At 34.8% G+C, this 18,124-nt stretch overlaps 1 protein-coding gene across 1 annotated transcript in view; it reads left to right on the forward strand.

Annotated features, from left to right (window-relative positions):
* LOC117321466 overlaps window positions 1-16,707 on the forward strand; it is a gene marked incomplete at its 3' end in the record, with an annotated part of 39,848 nt that extends 23,141 nt beyond the window's left edge. Inside the window, exons 5-10 of the mRNA XM_033875882.1 lie at window positions 773-1,035; window positions 4,912-5,129; window positions 7,981-8,050; window positions 13,789-13,913; window positions 15,845-16,091; window positions 16,604-16,707. Coding sequence (XP_033731773.1) covers window positions 773-1,035; window positions 4,912-5,129; window positions 7,981-8,050; window positions 13,789-13,913; window positions 15,845-16,091; window positions 16,604-16,707 — 1,027 coding nt within the window. The remainder of the gene's footprint in view (window positions 1-772; window positions 1,036-4,911; window positions 5,130-7,980; window positions 8,051-13,788; window positions 13,914-15,844; window positions 16,092-16,603) is intronic.
* Window positions 16,708-18,124: the final 1,417 nt, after the last annotated feature.

Raw genomic sequence — 18,124 nt, forward strand, 5'->3', positions numbered from 1 at the left:
TCAGGTTTAAATTCAGAATGTGCCAAAAAGAGGGTTGTTATGTCGTGTTATATTGGTTGATTTGTACATTTATCTGCTCGTTAAACTCATTCAACATACAGATAAAGAATAGTTTGACTAGTATGACTCTGTCTACAAAATTAATTTGTGTTGATTGTACACTTCATTGCATTTAACCCGATATCAAAGCTGTGTTAAATTGCATTGTGTACATGACGGCTAGCTTATTCTGATAGAACATTAAATTAAATACCTACAAAATTGACATGACTGTTTTTTCTCACTGTTTTCCCAAATAATGTAACATGTCTTAGGAATAGAGACATTGACAGTGTCAGTTATCTGCGAATTGCAGCCATTTTCTTTATCTTTTTAAAGTATTTACCAACTTACCTCCCCTTTATGCCATATAACTTTCCTTTAAACACTGATCAATTTAAAAAAAAAAATGCTTCCAGATTATTTTTAGATACATAACATTGAATTCTTAAAACTTAAAAGGTCATATATATCAAATGTTTAAACAAATTCTTCTATATAACCAAGAGGCCATGGGGATGATTTTTGACCAATAGCATGCTGGTATGATGTGTTTAAATGAGTTGTGAAATTATTCACTTCATAAGCTGTACAACAGATGATAGATGAAGAGATCATTGAATAAATTGTTAGAAAATGTCAAAGCTTGTGTGTGAACATTATGGAATTCATTCAGTTCAAATTACTTCACAATGTATATTGTTATGTGTCTTTGTATTTCCTCTCTTGACAGAGATAAGTTCCATTACAAAATAGGAACTGAAGAAAGCAAGCGCCTTGCCCTTTATATTGGTATTAGAAACTTCAACAAAAGACGTGAAATTGTAATGGACGATAGAAAGACGGAATACGATCCAGACATGTACAGGGGAAATGCAGAAATAATGGATAGAAAAGAGTCGGAGATAGTTTTGAAAGATTTAGGTTTTACATTCAAAAGCAACAATGTAGAGAAAGAAACAACTAAAGAGGCTATTGAAGTGCTCATAGAGAAAGGTAAACTGAAACGTTAAAACAATTTTATGTTGAAAAGCACTTTAAAGTGCAATGAAATGAAAGCAAAACTAGTATTCATTGTTATGTCTTTTTCATATCACAGTCTTAATCATTTTTGAAAGATGTGTACGTAAGTGTTTACAGATTCTGTTTTTTAAAGCATTTATATATCAACTAAATAATCATAATAACAATGCAGAGGATGCAGACCCTTTTTCTGGACATTGATCATACTTCGAGGGCGCCCTCAACATACATGCGTACTTCGTGCACGGACATTGACACTTACTAAGCGATTTTTGTGGGCCGTTTCAAAATAAAAGTAAGGTTTTTTTCGACAGCTAATTATAGGAACCACAAAAAAAGGCCTGACACGGAGCACAAACACCGGTTTCAGTTACATTATATGAATACCAATTAACTATATATGTGATCTTTAGGTGGCGTAGCTTCCGTGCATGCTTGTATGCACGGCAAGAAAAAAAATCTGACTGTAACTTTTTTGTTTTCAGAAAAGAAACATTTTACCTACGCTGCAATGTTTATATTTGTATGTTAATAACCCATTTAATATTACAATCTTCTTAAGATAGGTAAAAAGAGTATCTTTATATTGAATGGTTTTAAAGGCATTTTGATTATAAATGGCATTGTAAAGACCGTTTTTCTTGTACGCTTTATACTTTTAATGAATTAATTTGAAAATTTGACGTTCAGATTATGTAACTTATCAAGGAATTATCACAGTGGTAAGGAGTATCTTAACCCATGATACCCCATATACATCAATAAGCTACCCATACATTTCAATAAATATGAAAGGAACAAAAGACTTTTACAATATTTTATGTAAAAACCATAATATATCTGCAGGAAGAAACTAATGGAATGAAATGTTTGAAATAGATGATGGTACTTGGAAACGAATATATAAAGCATCCTTTTCACAGACTAAAAATACGAAATTACAGTGGCTACAACATAAACTAAACCATTAAATCTTAACAACTAATTATCATCTTTTTATAGTTGGACTTGTTGATAGTTCATACTGTTTTCGCAGTAAAACTGAAATAGAAACAATAATTGATATACTATTGGAATGTTCAGAAACTTTTTTATACAAAATTTAGATTTTTCTTTTCTTGTTAACCTACTCATCCCACTTGTTTTCAAGGAAATCCCTCCATTTTTTCCCTCCCACCAAATCAAGACACCGCTTTCTTATCTTTTGAGAAAATGTTACGGGAAGAATTACAGATTTATTTTTAAAAGTTTTTTAAATGAAAGATCTTAAATATGTCTATAAATTTCCTGTGAGAAGTTATAAACGATTCCCTATAGAAAAGCAAGAGAAATGAATAAGGAAATTAAATGTAAATTCAAATAAGGATTTTTATTGGAATAAAATTGATACCATAAGCTCTTAGCATGAATGTGTGCTAATGTAGCTCCCTCTTTACTATGTTGAAAATAATATACATATTTACTGTATGAATGAGTCTGAAGAGAAAATTTTATTTTTTTCTTCCAAACGAGCGAATGGGACGGTATGAAAATGAAAACGAGGAAGATGTGAAAGAGACCTCCTGTAAGAGGCTTCATGTTGTAAGGGGGTGAACCGTAGGTCGCAACCCTTGCATTCCTCAACATTTATCAATTTCAATTTGAAACCGAAAAAAAAATTAACATAAATTAACCATTAACTTTTACCTGACAGCTTACCCTTGGTCTTTGACCTCTATCGAGACTTTAGAGTATCTCGTATGTACGTACTTAGTTTACAAAGGATACTTAAAAAAAACTCAATTTTATGTTTGTGCAATATTGTCTCAGATCCTTAGTTCTAAATGTAAATGCATGTTGAACCATGTGTTTGTCTTATCTTTTACATCACATTGATTATGAAGCATTTTTCTAAATTTGAATGAATACAAACTTTTATTTTTATCTTGATACGACCCAAATAAATTGCCAAGTACACTATCCACGTACGCTACGTCTATAACTTGAGATGTCAGAGACGTACCAAGTCTAAGTAAGGAAGTAATTGATCTCTCCTTAGCAAATCTGAATCAAGGAGTTATTGGCCGGTTCTTAGTGTATCTCAGGCAGGAATCTCTCTTGAGTATATCTGAGTCAAGAAATATTCAATCTCTCTGTAGCGAATCTGTGTCGGTGAATTATTGATCTGTTCTTGAGACATCTGAGGCAGGAGGAATTACTGAATTCTCCTTAGCATATCTGAGTTGGGGAGTAATTGATCTTTCCTTAGCATATTTGAGTCAGGTAGTTATTGGTCTCTCCTTTCCATATTTGAGTCAGAGAGTATTGGTCTCTAATTAGCATATTTGAGTTTGGGAGTAATTTACCTCGCTGTTGTATATCTCTTTTTAACAGCAGAACCTATTCAATCAGCCGATTTCTTTCCAGCCACTTAATTCAACCAGTGTCATATTGGAACTGTTCACAGTGACTGATCATTTAGTCAACCAAAATTGTGAATAATATGGTCCCCACCCCTAGGGGCCAGAGGGGTGGGGCTAAAAAGTGTCGAATTGACTGGAATTTCAAAAATCTTCTCCTCAACTTCCGGATACAGTAGAATAAAATACTCTTCATAGAAAGAAAGGTCTTAAGGTGCTTTACAAAAATTGTAAAATTATATTACCCTTGGGTCTCACGTTAGCCCCTGGGGAGGGGGTAAACTTTACAATGATTTATATAGGAATGTTGGCCCTTATAGGAGAAAGGGTCTTACCAAGGGCTTACTAAGGGTTTTACCAACATTGTGAATTTCATGGCAATGGGGTCTCGTATTTGCCCCCTTTGGAGGAGCTACCATAGGGAAATCACATCATTTGTATCATTTTTATTGGAATTACCAGTTTTGGAAGGCAGTTTGCTCGTATGCAATTATTGGCCCCCAGAGGCTGGTGGACGCGGTCAAAAGGGAAAAATTTACAGAAATATTAAAAAACCCATGTAACCGTTAAGGCCTATGGGCCAATTGTTGTTTATAATTTTCATTTAAAAATTGATTTCCCAGATTTATTTGAAAATCATTATTGAGCCTCCATTGGAGATAATTTATATACGCTTGACTGTTATTCAATTCAATGACTTGTACCAACTATGTCAATAAAATCTGTTGAAATGGAAAAGTCAAATTTCGTCTCAGATGGGGAACTTACAAGACACCTTATTCAATAGAACATTCATTTTCATAAATGTTTTGTGTTTTATTGCGTTAGCTTTTCCTTAAACTGTCCAATTTTCTCTTATCATATTAAATTTGTTAAGGTACAAAAGCATTTCAATTTCCCTAACCAAAATATACATGTATGATAAGACAACAAGGATGTGATCTTTCCCTCAGACGATTCAGTTTTCCTTGTCTGCTCACATCAAGCTTCTGAAGTAGATGGATGAACACGGTGTCAAAAGGCTTATCTCACCAACATCAATCTCACATGTGGAGAAATTGCCATTTGTCATTATATTAAGGCCAAGAATTTTTGAATCAGGTTTTATTTCATCCTGGTATATCTCGTGTAGAATTTAGAAAAAAAATGTTGTGATATCATTAATGTTTTTGTCAAAATAAGGCAGTGTAAAAGAAGTCTGATGATATTGAAATGTTAATTATGGCCTTAATGAAACTTTTAATCTAAATGTCTGACAAGAAAATTTTCGGTACAAACATCCTGAAAATTTCAAATATGAAAAAATGGCAAAACATCCATATGCAGTATCCATTTTAAAGAAAACAGTAAGGAAATGAATATCCAGAATAAGGACATAATAAAAGGTATAGGTGCTTTTCATGTTAATCAATGTGTGTCATCAATTTAGATCAATTCATTTCATTTTCAGAAATCAATGATGCAGCAAGCAGGAACGTTGGAATCATTATTGTCATGATAAGCTCACACGGAGAGGAAGTCTTAGAGCGGAGTAAAAACAACAAAGATGAAAACATACTTCGTCATCGCATTCTCTTGGAAGACGAATTTTTGTACACAGACGACCTTCTGAATATGTTTGAAAGGAAGAATCAATTAAAAGGCATCCCCAAATTATTCTTTATTCAAGTAAGTTTACATTTAAACTCTTAGAATTCCTGGTAAAAATTAGGTGGTTAAAACGACATCACGGCGAAACTTTTTTGTATTGTTTTGTTTAACTCACCTTGCTCTCCAAGAGTCATGATATGTTGCTTGGATGAGGTCCAAGACATTTTGCGAAAACAATTACCCTGACTTATACCCGAGGTTACATTTTAACCAATACGTCTCAATCACCAGGACTCCAAGTATCATACTATTTGCCTGATAGGTTTTCCAGATGTGGCCCGATAAAGTTTGAGAGAACATTGAGCTTGACCTATTTGCAAGGTATCGGATTTGCTAAACATTCGAACCACTTCTCACAAACCAAAATATATAGAGAATTGATATTTGGGTAGTAGGTTCCTATGATGAAGCACAACATAGTTTGCGAAAATCTATTAACCTGAACCATATTCAAGGTATCAGAGGTCAAATTGTTCAAAGATATGAAAGACTGATAACCTGAGAGGCCAACAAAATAAAGTCTGTTTTTTATTCGGTTTTTTTTCTCTATCAAAAGAAAGATAGATAATCACCATACAAGTGAATACCAGTAGGGCGATGCAGGCCAATTAGGCCGCCGCTTGTTTTTATCATTCTACATAAATATCAAGATTCCACCTTATGGAATATTTACTTAAAGATGTGAATTGATAATTGTAAAATGGAAATATCTTGCTGTTGATCTGGATACTTAATTTTGTTGCATATTGTATGAAAGCGTAGCGCATAACTCACGCACATATGTAAATAAGAATTCATTCCAAATCTTAAGTGAATCGCCTGCAGTTGCAAAGAGTATAGTGTCAGTGTCAGTCGCCATGTATAGTAGTAGATCGGACCTGTTAAAAGGATCCGCGGCTATCTGAACAATGAACAGACACTGTATTCTGCCGTCTTTCCTGTAAAAATGTATTCACAGACAAGGTAAACGTGTCAGTATCGTTAGCTCTACTTGTTCTTTACACACAAATTTTGGTATCAAACTGGGAAAACATGTCACTTTTTAGGTCATATGACCCAAAGGGTCAGGATGACCTACAGTGTATAGCCATCGCACTTTGTCCGTCGTCGTTTTCACATTTTAAACTTCTTCTCAAGTTCAACAAATGGAAATTGAGCTGAAACTTGCCAGAAATGATCCTGAGATGGCCCCGACCAAGTGTTGAGTTTTTTCGGGTCCGTCAGAAATCAAAGATGGCCGCCACAGCCGCAATCTTGATAACACATGTTTTACTTCATCTCAAGTTCCACCTGAGATATTGGGCTGAACCTTTCCTGAAATGATCCCGAGATGATCCTGACCAAGTATTGTTATTTTTCGAGTCGATCTGAAATCCAAAATGGCCGCTATAACCGCCATGCTGAAAAACACATTCGAAATTTCTTCTTAAGTTCCACTGGTGCCATTGAGCTGGAAATAAGTGAGGATGTTAGGGAGAGGAGTCAACAAAGAGTTGTTATTTTCAGCCTCGTAAACAAAGTGACATAGCAGCCATCGCGGCCATTTTGTAACATGATTGCGTAATCATAATTTTCCTGAAGAACACCTATTTCGAAAAGATCATTTTTCAACTTGATATCCCTTTTATTAGTTATAAACTCATTTCAGACCAGTTTGATCTGAATCCCCAAGGTGGAACTAAGAAGTTTGAAATGTCTTTTTCAATATGGCGGCCATTTTGGTTTTAGGGACTGACCCAACAAATAACATCACTTGGTCATCTCGAATTTATTTCAGGAATGTTTTAAAAGCTGAGTCCTAGTGATGGAAATTTAGAAGAAGTTTAATAATGTGTTTCATCTTTTAAATGAGGCCATGGCAGCCAATATAATCTCGATTTCAGAACAACCTGAACAATAACAACACTTGGTCAGGACCATCCATGGATCACTCAAGGCAATATTAACATAAATTACATCAATGAAACTTGAGAAGAAATTAGAAACTTGGAAAGTTTGCATATGATACATTGTGAAAAACTAAACACGATGACTATAGGTCAGGGGTCGCGGTGGCCGAGGGGTTAAGGTATCCCGACACTTAACACTAGCCCTCCACCTCTGGGTTGCGAGTTCGAAACCTACGTGGGGCAGTTGCAAGGTACTGACTGTAGGCCGGTGGCTTTTCTCCGGGTACTCCCGCTTTCCTCCACCTCCAAAACATGGCACGTTCTTAAATGACACTGACTGTTAATAGGACGTTAAACAAAAACAAACCAAACAAACCAAACTGCCCAACATTTCTGTTGGTTTTCCCAACCAGTAGTGCCTTTTCCTAATAGTGGAATACCTCATCTTTTGCCAGATTGTCCAAACCCAAAAAACAGAGGTCATAATTCTGTCTATCCTTCCTGATGTCATACTCCGTTTAAATCTAAATTAAGTTCCTACATTGTTATTTAAGTAATTCTCCAACTACAGCCGTCTTGTATCTAGCAAGATTTGTACAAAAAAACAAAATTCAAAAAAAAAAAATAATCTGATGACCTTATGAAATAGGCCCATATTACTTGTGATAATTTTTTAATATAATTAATGCTGATAAGTACTAGTATATCGGATGCAAAGTCATCTTCAGTTGTGACTTTTGTAAGAGATGTAACAGGGAAATTATTGGGATTTGCTATTACATAGGTGCCATATAAATAAACAATTTGACCAAATGAGTTAGCGAGGTGTTGCTGTTAAATGCCAACAGGTTACCCAACTTTCTAAAACTGTCTGACTGAAAATCCTCTTTTTCTTTGGCAACATTTTTGCCCATGTTAATAGCATTCCTTATATAATTTATGAATACATGTACATGTACATATTGATTGTGTTGCCATAGGCTTGTCGGTCGTCGAAAACAAGTGCTGACAAGAAAGACGTAGATGAAGGAGTGGAAATTTCGGTTAAAGGTAAGTGTGTCTTTGGTCTATGAATAAAATATCAGAAAGTCAGGAAAGATATTAGATTCGGAAAAATTAAAACGATCGTAGAAATATTCAAGTTATACCATGGTTACAGCATAACAGCAAATCTGGATTTATGTTATGGAATATATAACTACATATTTACTTGTTTGAAACCGTTACTGATAAAGAATCATTGCTTGTGTTTTCTTTCAACTGTCATCTCCAATGTAACAAAGTAGCTCAAGGGAAATACTCAATATGTGGTCCCTATGGGAGCTATACTATTTAAGTCTGCATGGCCAAAGAAATGTAACTAACTAAAGCAGAGTCAAGATAATCAAATGTAGTCAATACTGATCCAGTTATTAAAGCAATTTAGCTCAAGCCTTTTTAGAAAGATTTTGCACTATTGGACCGACTGGCACAATGCGATTAACCACACTCAATTATGTTACCAACTTCGTAAAAGCGAATATAACTGTATCAATCACTTTATCTGCATCTTATGTAAAGCTAATATACATGATATCGCATGAACTCCTTACAAATTAAGTTAATATTTATACCATAACATTATACCATCGAATTCGACATCTGATTAATCGTGATCATCAATGAAGGATTAAGGTCACTTTTAAATTATCTGTTTAACCTTTGCTTATTTTTATTGTTAAATAGACAAAATTAAAGTGTAAATGATCACACCTTGACAACACTTGACAAAGAAACATATTTAAAGATATGTTACTGAAGACAACATAGTGGCTTATAAAATTCCGATTTATTGATGCTTGGGGCACTAATTTATACTGAAAGTGAATCAAAGTTATCCCCAGGTAATGTACAGTTAATAGCAAATACAACAAAAAATACTGTGTGCAATTCAATAATCACGACGTGATCTTGAAAAACACAAATGGGATTTGCTCAATGTAACCATTTACAAGTCTGGTGGGAAAAATGTAGACGATACATTGTACCTGTATTGGCAATTCATTAAAAGGACTAAATGGCTAATTTTCATTAATTTTCTTTATGCATTTGATTTCCTGAAATCGTTTGATACTAGAAATAATACTGTTTACAAACTGATGATTATCAACTTTAAAATATCGCTTAAACAACACTAGAAGTTGTATCTGTCGCCCTTCGCTGTTATCGGAGGAAGCCGAGTGTTTCACGTGATTTCAGTAACCTCTCTTTCGCCCGACGAAAATTGAATCCGGGGTAAGCATCAACATTTGTCGTGTGGAGATAAAATTGTGTTCATTTTGTTTATTTTGCAATTGGATGAATTCTGTGGTCTCTAGGAACATCAATCGCTATTAATTATTGCTTGTTACATAGTGTAAGTAACTTCAACAGATAAAAGTACATAATGTTTTATTGACTCTCAAGGGATTACATGTGAAATGTGAAATGTTGATATTTGCGATTGGGTCCCCGACGGGGACTTTGTTTCTTTTTCTGTGAAATAGGAAATTATTGTTATTCTTTTAATTTTTGAAGTGTTCATTTAGTGTAACAACACTTGGAGGATCTTAATTATCTCTTTTTTTAAGAAAGTTGTCTTGACACTTGTGCAATGAAAAAGTTTTATATGAAACCCAAATGAATAACTTTATTTAATTTATGGTATTTCCAATAGTTCATATGCATCAATTTGAACAGAACCGCGATTATGAATGATGTTAATAATACACAAAACAGTAAAGGCACAATTCAATTTGACTTACAAATAGTTTTGATAAATACACTAAGACAAAAATAAGTAAAACATGCAAATAAAGAACACATTTATAACATACGCATTGTCTTGGTCAAGTTTAAGTAAGCGTTGACATCAATGACTAGAGAGTGTTGAACTCCATGACAAGGAAGTATTAGTGAGTGTTGACATTATTGACTAGTGAGTATTAGTGAGTGTTGACATCAGTGACTATTGTGTGTTAGTGAGTGTTGACATAGAAAGTGTTGAACTCCACGGCTGCTGAGTGTTGACATCAGTGACAAGTGAGTATTAGTGGGTGTTGACATCAAGTTTTACTCAGTGATGACATCAATGACTAGAGAATATTGACTGTCATGACTATTGAGTGTTGATACCAATGACCAGTATTGACATCAGTGACAAGTGAGTGTTGCCATCAGTGACTATTGAGTGTTAGTATTTTGGTTGTCGACATATATCAAAGTGTTAACATTAATACTTCAATGCTGTCGACAGCCATGAATAATCATTTTTGACTAGTGATTTATTTTTACAGACCAGTTAAGTAAGATGTTTTTTTAAATTGAGTTAGATAGTCTTCAATATCATCTTTACCATCATATGATGTGTGTTTTCAGAACACTTTTCACAGAGACACCTGGTTTCTCTGTTGTATGGCTTGCATGTTCTGAGCATTAATGAGATCAGTATGTATTTGTGCCCGAACACCTTGTGCCATGCCGGTTTGTATTTCTATCAACACCATGTTCTACAACAAAACTCCTGCTTAAATCTGAGGAATTATCCCGTGGCGAGTTCTGACGAGACTGATGAGAAGAATTTTGCATTTCCGAATCAGTGTCTTAGCGGAAATTAGAAGTCTTCTTTCTACAAATATTGTCCCTATCTCTTTTTCAAATTCAGACAGCTGATGTTTCATTATTTCAGTCATTCTAGACTGAATTTCATTTTTTTTTTTTTTTGCATCATTAACAAATGACTTTAATTGATCCATCAGTTCAATACCAACTTAACCTCGAAACCCTAGGAAAACGTACAGTCCAGATTCATCTATTTCGTAAATGATTCACGGTTTCACAGCTAAACAAATACAAAAAAATTAGAACCAGATGTCAGTTTACATCTATTTTAAATTTTTAAAAAGTTCTTCCACCGCTGCCACCAATTGCTGCATTTACGGGGGTCATGAATCTAGCTGAGGCGCTGAAGACACAATAATGAGTTCGTAAACTAAATGTCACAGGGAAAAAGAAAGTAAACAATGAACGAAGTAAACAATGTTTCCTCGACCCAAATCAACCAGAATTTATAAATAAGTAACAAACGATTTATATAAAACAGCTGAAAGAACAGCTATACGCATACTTTAGAACAAACAATTCATAATTGTTACATGTAATGACAAAATTGGATTCAAACAATAACATGAAAACAATGTCACACTCAGAGACAATACTAGAAAACACACACAAAATAAAATAAAAACAAAAAAATTAATCAGTTTCAAAATTATCCTTTACATCTTTATGTAAAATCAGTAAATTCTTCATTTGCATTTATCATCTAGTTTATATATGGTAGCTTTCTACTTGAAAGAATGCAGCTACTGAAAATTTTATTAGAAAAGTCAGAATTTGTCATTGTTTTCAAAATCCTGATTGGGAACAATTTGGGCAGCAGTACAATGTATAACTATATTGTAGCAGTAGTAAATAATGTGGAGAATGCTTAGGAAACACAACAAACTTCCAATCTTTTGCTTCTGCTAACATCGATCATCATGGGTCTACTTTTGAATCTTCACTGCTATACAGTAGTTTCGTATTTTTCATATTAAGTTAATTATATACATGTTTGTTACGAAAACAAAACAAAAAGCAAATCTAAAAAGAGTATTATTTTATTTGGTCAGTTATCGATTTCTAATTTCGACTTTTTAACGCGTACAACAAACATGGAACATTTGTTTAACTACAAGTAAAGGTAGGATCTTTGTTTACATTGAAACGTCGGTAAAGTTGTGAAATCTTCTTGGGAAGTGTTTAAAACATATATTGAACTAAATAACAGTGTTTGTCAGTTTGCATACGTCATATTTTAATATTTTTATTCTTGCAAATACCGATATTATTTTAAAACGAGTACGTACCTGTCCTTTATGAAACAAGTATCGCTACGGTACTGGTACCGAGTACTTGGAACTCCGCGAAGCATTTTGGTGACAGAGATTACCACCAGATGTCTCAAATTCAATATTTCTGCATCTCGAAGGTGATTGCAATATGACAAGCGTAAACGCCTCCACAAAGAACGATTTTATATTTGGAAATTGATCGGTTGATAGCTTAATTCCGATTATAATGATAATCGATTGTTTTGAAAATGATTGCCCATCGTTCATGAACACTAAAATTACAACGTAATGCACATGTAGATCTTTATCAATAAATATACAAATCATAATGGCAATCACAGTTCTCAGTGAAATGACTTTATATCTTTTGGATAATTATAAAGATTCAATAACTAAAAAGATGTTTTATTCGCGTCCAGACGATAATGCTTGATATAATCATATAAAAATGTTTGCTAAATGTATATCAAATATGGTCCCTAGTTACCTTTTAAATGTGAGTTTCATCTCGTCTGTTCCAGTCATAAAGTGTTTGTTTTTGGGCCTAAATACAAATTAAAAAGCAACATTAACAAAAAGATCTAAAAAAAAAAACGTTTCAGGCTAAGGTGTGTGTGTAATCACTTCATTATAGGAATACCTAAGTGTGGTTTCAGGACTAGTGAGTCGTCAATAGTAGCTGGGCTCTGTGTCTGTGGTCATCTTCCTTGACCCAGTATCAGTTTCCTTATAATTTGATCTCGTGTCTTCAAAAACTTTACCACGGAATAATAACACACTGTAAATTCAATGTAAAATACAAAAGCAGTCTAACAAAAGCATCAAATCATAAGTTCACTTTCTGTTATGATATTTGACTGATTAGACCAAATATATTCATAAATTCCAAAGTCCCCCTTGGGCACCCCTTTCGATACACTATTATGTTACACTCAGGTGTGTAACAGAGTTCTCTAGCATTGATACAGTCAAGTAATTAAACCAAAACTGCATTTAACCTAGACATTCTTCACCAAACGTGATTTTATCATTCCATGAATATGCTTCTAATATATGCAAATAGATAAACATCTGGGCCCAGTTGTTCAAAAGGGGATCAGCTTAATCACTTGATTAGTGAAAAATTTCATTTCTCATTTGTTGCAAAACCTGTGAGTATATCGTCTTTAAATTATGCCATTTGGAAGAGAATTAAGAATTACAGAATTTCATAAAGTTTTGACAAGCTTGTTCTACCAAAAATTATTATATCAGGATTTGAATAATGTTGTTAAAATGTTATTAACCTAATCACCTTCTGAACAACTGGGTCCTGGTCACCAATGTGGTAATGTTGCTATGTTTAATCACCTTTGACCTTTGCACTCGGACTTACTAACTCTGACCTGCGCACATTGGGACATAGACCGTCGTCTAAATGCAATAAAATCTGAAACCCTTCACCTCTCCGTTTTGCAATTGACGGCCAAGTTACTTTAGTAAAACAGTAAGGGGTAGTTGACAAACCAAACGCCGAAGCCAGAAATCTAAAATATACTTTTTCCAAATCAAACATACATGAAAATCCTTGATATTTTGCAAGCTGAGGAAATACATCAATATGCCAAATAAAATTTGATTAACCAACCCTGCTCCTCTATAGAATCAACGCTGTTCTTAAATCATCATATTTGATAGTCTATTTTCGCATATAAACCTACCTCAAATCAAGAATCAAACGTTTCTTTCCACTACTTTGTACTGAAACAGTTGACGGATTAACGACCAATGGGAGTGTTTTACACCTTGAAATTCTTAAAATCATTCTTTAAAAAATCTGTATTCTTTAGAGCAGATTCACTCTTTGTGTTTTTTTGTTTTTGTTTTTATCTAAAGCAAGACAGCCAGCTGAAACAGAGAATGATAAGATGAAAAACCATACCGTTGCTCTTGAGAAAGATGAGAGCCTGCCTGATGCAACTCCGAGATTTCCTATCGCTTTAATCTCACCTCTACCGAAGGTACGGTAAGCTTATGCAGTGGTGCAGCGTCCGTCCGTCCGTCCGTCCGTCCGTCCGTCCGTCCGTCAACATTTGCTTTAAATCACTACTAGTCATAAAATATTTATTGGATTTTGACCAAATTCGTTCAGAAACATCCTCAGGGAAAGGGGAACAGCATATTTTGCATAAATTGTGACTCTGACCCCCAAGGGGCCAAAGGGGTGGGGCCAAATAGGGAAAATAGAGGTCATGCCTATAATTCGCTACAAGTCATAAAGTTATGAATATATCTTAACCCTATTTTGCCAGAAGCTTCCTTGGTGAAAGGGGAACAGATTTTGCATAAACGGTTGCTGTGACCCTCGATCCCATAACCATGTATAGCATCGCTTGACGTTAAGTGATAAACACAATTCTGATGTAAAAATATGCCTAAGGGGCTTCCCCGGCCTAAGGGTCTTACTTTCTTTAAGCACAATCATGTTGTAAAAACAATCGTTGAAGTCTTTCAGGTTCTTTGAGAGTCTGGACTTCATAATTTCTTCAAAGCAGTTGGTTGGGATTCCACACGATAACCATATACATGTATAGCATTGTTCGAGATTGCCGAAAGCGACGTGTTAACGAATTGAACATAAACATTATTTTGACATTAATTTTGGTCAAATCCAACCAGGTGCGCGATACAGGCCCCATGGGCCTCTTGTTTAACATATAATAAAATGCACTACATACAATTTATACATTTATTTTTTAGAGCCTAGGTCCCCACCGATGAATTTAAAAAAAATACAGGACAAAATATTGGTTTTGTCTTGTTAAGGAAGTCTTAAATATCAAAATAAACAATTGTTATGAAGTAGCATTAAAGATTTTAACACTTTTCATTTGAATAATTTAGTAAAGAGAACAGTTATCTCCAGCATATTACTTGGAGGAACACCATCCCCTAAACCTTATTGGTTTTTTAGGGCAAAGATGAAACGCCAGTATCACGTTAGGCCGTCAAACAAAATCTGTCATGAAAGAGTCATTAGAAAACTTTGTCTGTTATGATCATGAGCTTTGTGTGTTAGGATTGGGATTTGATGGAATGATTGTCCCGAGTTACATTAAGATTATTTTATATGATTTCATTTTCATTAATGTTTCGTGAGTAATAAACATAGTCCATCGTCGGATAACCACAGTTGATTGCACAACGCTAAACTGATCACTGAAGCGTATCGTAGTGACACTTATCAATGTGGCGTAGCGTAGTGACACTTATCACTGTGGCGTAGTGACACTTATCACTGTAGCGTAGCAACACTTACCACTGTAGCGTAGTGACACTTATCACTGTAGCGTAGCAACACTTATCACTGTAGCGTAGCAACACTTACCACTGTAGCGTAGTGACACTTATCACTGTAGCGTAGCAACACTTACCACTGTAGCGTAGTGACACTTATCACTGTAGCGTAGTGACATTTATCACTGTAGCGTAGTGAAACTTATCACTGTAGCGTAGCAACACTTATCACTGTAGCGTAGTGACACTTATCACTGTAGAGTAGTGACACTTATCACTGTAGCGTATCGTAGTGACACTTATCACTGTCGCGTATCGTAGTGTAAACAACCTTTGGTGTTTATTTTGACGATTTTCAAAGTCGTGCTCTGTTGGTCCAGCATTTACTCTCCTTAAATGACCAAATATCCAAGAGGTCTTCAGTTATGATGTTGTAACACACCTTTGTTGTGACAAAGTTTCGTTCAAATTAAGTATTTTAATTATTTTGTTTTACCTGAGTGTCACATTTGGTCAAAGTTCAATGTCACTGTCTTTAAATCGACAATGACTCATTATATTTGATCAGTAACTTTGCTAGGATGAAAGAAGGACTATATGTATTTGCATTTCATTATGATAAAACTAAGATTTTTATGTGGCCACTTTGTTAAAGAATTGGCAAGAACCTACCGTTCAAAGTGGACCTCCAGCAAAAGCAGAAGACACCGAGCTTGAAGTGCGACTCACGAAGACAGGCAAAATACAAAGCAGACCTTTTGGTGAGCAATCAATACAAGCGGCTAATGTCAACACAACAAAACCTCCTGATGAGACAACCGTTAAGACTATTCCACAGCTGGAAGAAATCCAGTCTATATCTTGCATCGAAGACAGTTTAGTCATGTTCGGATCAGCCCCAGGTTAGTGTTTTGAAACTGTTTTTTTACACTTCAGTATCAACTAGAAAATATCTGTCAGACAAATATGCCCCCGCTGCCAATTGATACCCCAAATACATCAATATCAGAAGTATACTCATACTTGACCTTTGTATAATTTTAATGAAAATCTGAAAAAGAATGAAGTTGCTAGGTGTTAAATTGAATCCCTCCCATCAAATCTCATCGAGATCAATCAAAAGAACAAAATTTATTACTGCATATGATTTCAGCCAATCAGAGGTTGGCTGTATGCTGTATATGCTTAATCAATGAAAAAAGAATAAGGTGCACACCAAGACATCATACTTATTATATATGGAACGTTTGGTGAGAATCGTATCGGCAGTTCCTGAGATTAGTTAGTTACATTGAATTGGGACGCGACACGACAGGACACGACAGGTCGGACGGACATGGGTAATATCATTTTTACCTCGAAACTAGCTTGAAACCACAAAATAAAGTACTCATGAATATGTCACCATTTCCAGGAAAAACCGCATTCAGAGATATCCATCAAGGTGGATGGCTGATGATGCCATTGCATAAAAGCCTTAAAGATTGGAGGTCAAATCCTGACCAGGACTTATTACAGGTAACAATGTATTGTAGTTACACTAGGTTTTCTTACCTGAAATCTCATCCTGTCTGTCCATTATTGCCTGACTTTGATTTATTTGAACTTTCTAGGACTTAGTTTGGATAGTCGAGACCAAGTGTTGTTATTCATCATGGCAATTCGAAATTAAATATGACTGCTATAGTGGTCGTTTTGAATAACACATTTTAACGGATGCTCAAGTTTTATCAGCTTTATTAATCCGAACCATATTGGAAATTATCTGAGACTTAAAGGGTAATGTGATTGTGCAATCATCAGTTTTTTTCCGAAACATGCATCTCAAATATTACCAGTAAATATTGTCTGAAACGACCCTGAGCTAGTCCGTACCAAGTGCTTTTATATTTCGGGTCAATCTGCAATCCAAGATTGCATCGTCAAGTTGATCAAACACTGCCAACAAAATGCCAATAATGGATGGACGGTCGCAGATGGTTTCCACTTGAGATGGGATGAAGTTTGCTACATATCAACTCCATATGTAGGCAAACACTTCGTTTTGCATTGTGTCCGCCTGTTCATCCTTCCATCCATCCTTCTATCCGTTCTTCCGCACATTATCTTGTCCAGGCTCTATCTAAACTCTTCAATACTATCATTTCATACTTAGGGTATTGGTTCACCTAAATGAGGTGGCGTGCCGTTACCAAAAGAAAATGTCTTTGACCTGCATTGTGGCTTTTGACCGTATCAAAGAAAAATGTTGTCAAGGCTCTATCTCCTACACTTATCCATATTGGCATTTCATACTTAGGGCATTTGTTCTCCAAAACGAGACAGTGTGTCGTAAACCAAAAGTCATTCTCTGTTACCCGTATTGTGACCTTTGAGCTACATCAAAGTCTTCAGTATTATAGTTATGGAGCCCATGAATAAGAGAAGACAAAAAAAGGATCCTTTCGTCCGTGTATGTTTGTAATGCTTTAGTTACATGTACATGTATCTGTAATAGTTAAGTGTATCAGTTTCCATAAAGTATGACTCTAGCACGTAGTAGCGGATACATTTGTATGTACATTTAATGTGTAATCCTTTCTACAAATTAACATATATCAAATATTTCTAATTCAGGGAAGCTGTTTCAACATAATACGTTTAAATTGGTAAATTAAAGAATAACACTTGATTTTACATCCTAGAATGGTCAATATCATTGATCAAATTAGTCACATTGCCTCTTTGATTTTTTCGCTTTCACAAACGAATCCTGATAAAGATTTTATTTAAATCCATACAACCGCATGCAATCAGATAATAAACAGGTGTTACCAGATCCTAATTTAATGGTAATAGGACATTATTTACAAGTTATATCAATCAGATAAATTTATCATATGAGCATTATTGGCATATCAATCGTACGCATGCAAATTTCGTATCAATCAAGTAA

Source organism: Pecten maximus, unplaced genomic scaffold (genome assembly GCF_902652985.1).
Source record: "Pecten maximus unplaced genomic scaffold, xPecMax1.1, whole genome shotgun sequence".
Taxonomy (NCBI): domain Eukaryota; kingdom Metazoa; phylum Mollusca; class Bivalvia; order Pectinida; family Pectinidae; genus Pecten; species Pecten maximus.